The sequence below is a fragment of the Cryptotermes secundus genome, unplaced genomic scaffold, assembly GCF_002891405.2.
Source record: "Cryptotermes secundus unplaced genomic scaffold, Csec_1.0 scaffold181, whole genome shotgun sequence".
NCBI lineage: Eukaryota > Metazoa > Arthropoda > Insecta > Blattodea > Kalotermitidae > Cryptotermes > Cryptotermes secundus.
In genome coordinates this window covers 2,828,727-2,831,632 of record NW_019723906.1, presented here as the reverse complement: position 1 = coordinate 2,831,632, position 2,906 = coordinate 2,828,727, and the positions used below count along the sequence as shown (strand labels likewise).

Genomic DNA, 2,906 nt, shown 5'->3' with positions numbered 1-2,906 from the left:
CCCCCCCCCCACCGTCAGCCAATATTAAATGTTCCCACTCAGCATTGCTTATTACAGTTTCAGTAACCTACATGTCATACTGAAATCTTTCAGCATAGCAAATTATTGAATTAGTAGGTTACATACGATTATGACATTATTCACTGATGAAGGACAGCCAGCTGACAAGAACTGAATGTGAGTTTACAATAGGTGTTAACAGAGAATACTATAAAACCCTAAAATTCATGGTAGGATAAAGGTATCCATGTGCTTAACTAATTAGGCACTACACCATAAAGGCATATGGGGAAGTGGATGTATATATCCACATTTTCTTGACTTCAGCACTAGTTGGAGGTGAGTGGTCACCTTCACACTCCGGCTGCTTTAACCCTAGGGAAAATGCCCCCTGTATCCATTGGACAGGAGGTTGGGTAAACCCAAGAGTCAGTCTGGATGACTTACAGAGGAGAAAATTCTTGCCCCTACCAGGACTCAAACTCCAACCCCTCAGTTGTCCAGCCCATAACCAGTCATTATACCAAATATCCTATTCTGGCCCTCAAAATTCATGGTCCTTATAATATTTAATCAACTAGTTCTGTCATTTTAACAGCCCTTTGTGCAGAGTATCTCTAGCTTCATAAGAGTGTGGAAACCTGCATAAAACATGCAAAGTAACACCTAGCTACATCACAAACTAACAGAAGATGGGGCCCAAAATATCACTGTACCTCCTGTGTAAGATCAGCAGCCTGAAGAAAACCCTCATCTGGGAAGATAACTGTATCCTCTGCGAAAGATGTTCCTGCGGTGCTGCTGGAAGGTGGACTAGAATTTGCTTCGGACAGTTCTGATATGGAGGCATGAACCTGTCTATCATTATTTGTCTCTACAGGTAAACCTGCACCACTAGTTTCAAATGAAGAACTTGGTATGGCACCATCAATATTTAATAAATATGCTGTCACATCAGAATTATGGGTTTGTATCCTGTTGTAGCGACCAAGGGCATTCAGGTCCTCAAAAACTTCCCTTTCATAATTAAGCAGAATTGAGTCTAAGTTCTTATGATGCACAAACATACGATGTGGTATAATGGCTGGCGCATGTGCCCAACTTGTTCCACTGGTTAAATCATGGATGCCAACACCTACTGCTGGTATATCATAGCCAAAATAAGATTCTGGATCCACACGCAGAAGGCTTAATAATATGGCCAACTGCAGCAGTTCATCTCCATATATCTTCTTCAGACACACCATTGCGACTGCTTCTTAACAATGCTTTTGGCCAATATTTTTAAATGCCCACAAGGGGCCAGAAAACAATGCAACTAGAACGAAGTCATACATCAAAAAAGTAGAAAAAAGTTTGTCTCGAAACCTGAAAACAAACTGAATTATGTTCACTCATTAACTGACAACTCCTTTTCGTGAAAATGATGTTCTCTCAATTACGAGTGTTTACTTTCCAAACTGTTACTGAAAATAAATATTATCCCATTGGATTTATCCTTAAAATAAATAAAGACGTCCTAAAAAGTCAATTTAATCTCTACTAACTTCCACCATTAGAACGCACAATTCTAGAACTATTAACACATCAATCCTTCATTAAGAATTTTAAACCTAAACAGTCTTCAGTTGGATTACGAATGTTCGATTAGCACAAACTTTCCAAAAAGGTTATAACTCACTTTCAAGCACTGAAAACACTCCCTGTCATATGAGATGGGATACTTCATTTTTTACAAAAATACGATATAAAAATTATGGCATGGGCATCAATTACCCAATGACATTAAACATGTTAGTAACTGATACTACAAAACTATGCGTAAATGTAGCCGTGGCTGTCAGACCGGCAAATTATTTTGCCAGAACAAACACAGAAGCTACGATCTGCTTATTAAACCACAAACACAATAAAACCTCATTACACTTCCGACTTATTAAACTCGAAAGAAAGAGCGAAAGAACAAAGGTTATTTCACATAATCAGCGAACTCTGCTGCTCGATCATTCACTCAGACATCAACTTTACATATGACTCAGCAGTTGGGCAACACCGCACACCACTTCCACCACACAAATAAATTCGTGTCGAAAAGCATCATGGGAGGATGACGAAATCTTATCTTACTATTGTGTACGTGTTTTCTTATTTAATCCTAATCCAAATGTATGGAGTTTTTATCTCCTAATTTTTAATTCTAAACTCTAATATCATTCTATTTCATGCCAAGGTTATTAACATAATTTCAATCGGGCCATATTTTCGTGGATAATCATATGGTAGTGACAGCGTTGCCGTACTATAGAAAGTAGTTCCTTAAAAAGTGATACTTTACTTACGTGCTGAAGTTTATTCTTAGGTGGTGATAATTGCAGCCCAGGTGACAGACTCTTCATTTGGGGCATATCCTCAACACCCATCATATTGGCTGGTATTTTCTGTAAATAATTGGAGCATTTTTAATTCTAGGAAATGTGGCGATACAAACCTCACGAAAATGTCTTGAATTATTTTCCTCCACAAAACACGTTTTTGTATATGATTTTCTCAGATGTCGTACTAAATATGTTTCTCAGACACTTATAAGAAACTTCAAACAATGTCAGCACTGTATTCCTTTTCATTCTCCCCAAACTTGTGAAAAAACATACATTGCCTCCTCCTTCCAACCTTCTCTCTTGCTTCCAGTCAAGGTTATACTTACGTCATTCAAATCATGAAGTGAATAGATACCACACGAACAACGTATCAAATGTAGTCATCCGCCGAAAGATAACTAGTTGAAGCATTGTTGAACACGTGCTCTTTTCAGATTGAAATTCAATTGTAGATTTTAAAATTTTAATTTCTAACACGCAACAGCTTCTCATGTACATAGGCCTATGCCTTACTTAAAGTGCGTATTC

At 37.9% G+C, this 2,906-nt stretch overlaps 1 protein-coding gene across 2 annotated transcripts in view; it reads right to left on the bottom strand.

The window, feature by feature from the left end:
* The window catches only part of LOC111861951 (segmentation protein cap'n'collar), a 279,153-nt gene extending 276,454 nt beyond the window's left edge, over nt 1-2,699 (bottom strand). The window contains exons 1-2 of one of the 2 annotated variants that reach the window (XM_023846943.2): nt 2,652-2,699; nt 2,340-2,438 (exon numbers count right to left, since the gene is read on the bottom strand). In XM_023846943.2, the coding sequence (XP_023702711.1) occupies nt 2,340-2,423 (84 nt within the window). In that variant the 5' untranslated portion in view covers nt 2,424-2,438; nt 2,652-2,699. Of the gene's footprint in view, nt 1-716; nt 2,043-2,339; nt 2,439-2,651 lie in introns of those variants that run through there. The other variant, XM_023846942.2, reaches the window with a different exon arrangement.
* Between the last annotated feature and the right edge of the window lie 207 nt (nt 2,700-2,906).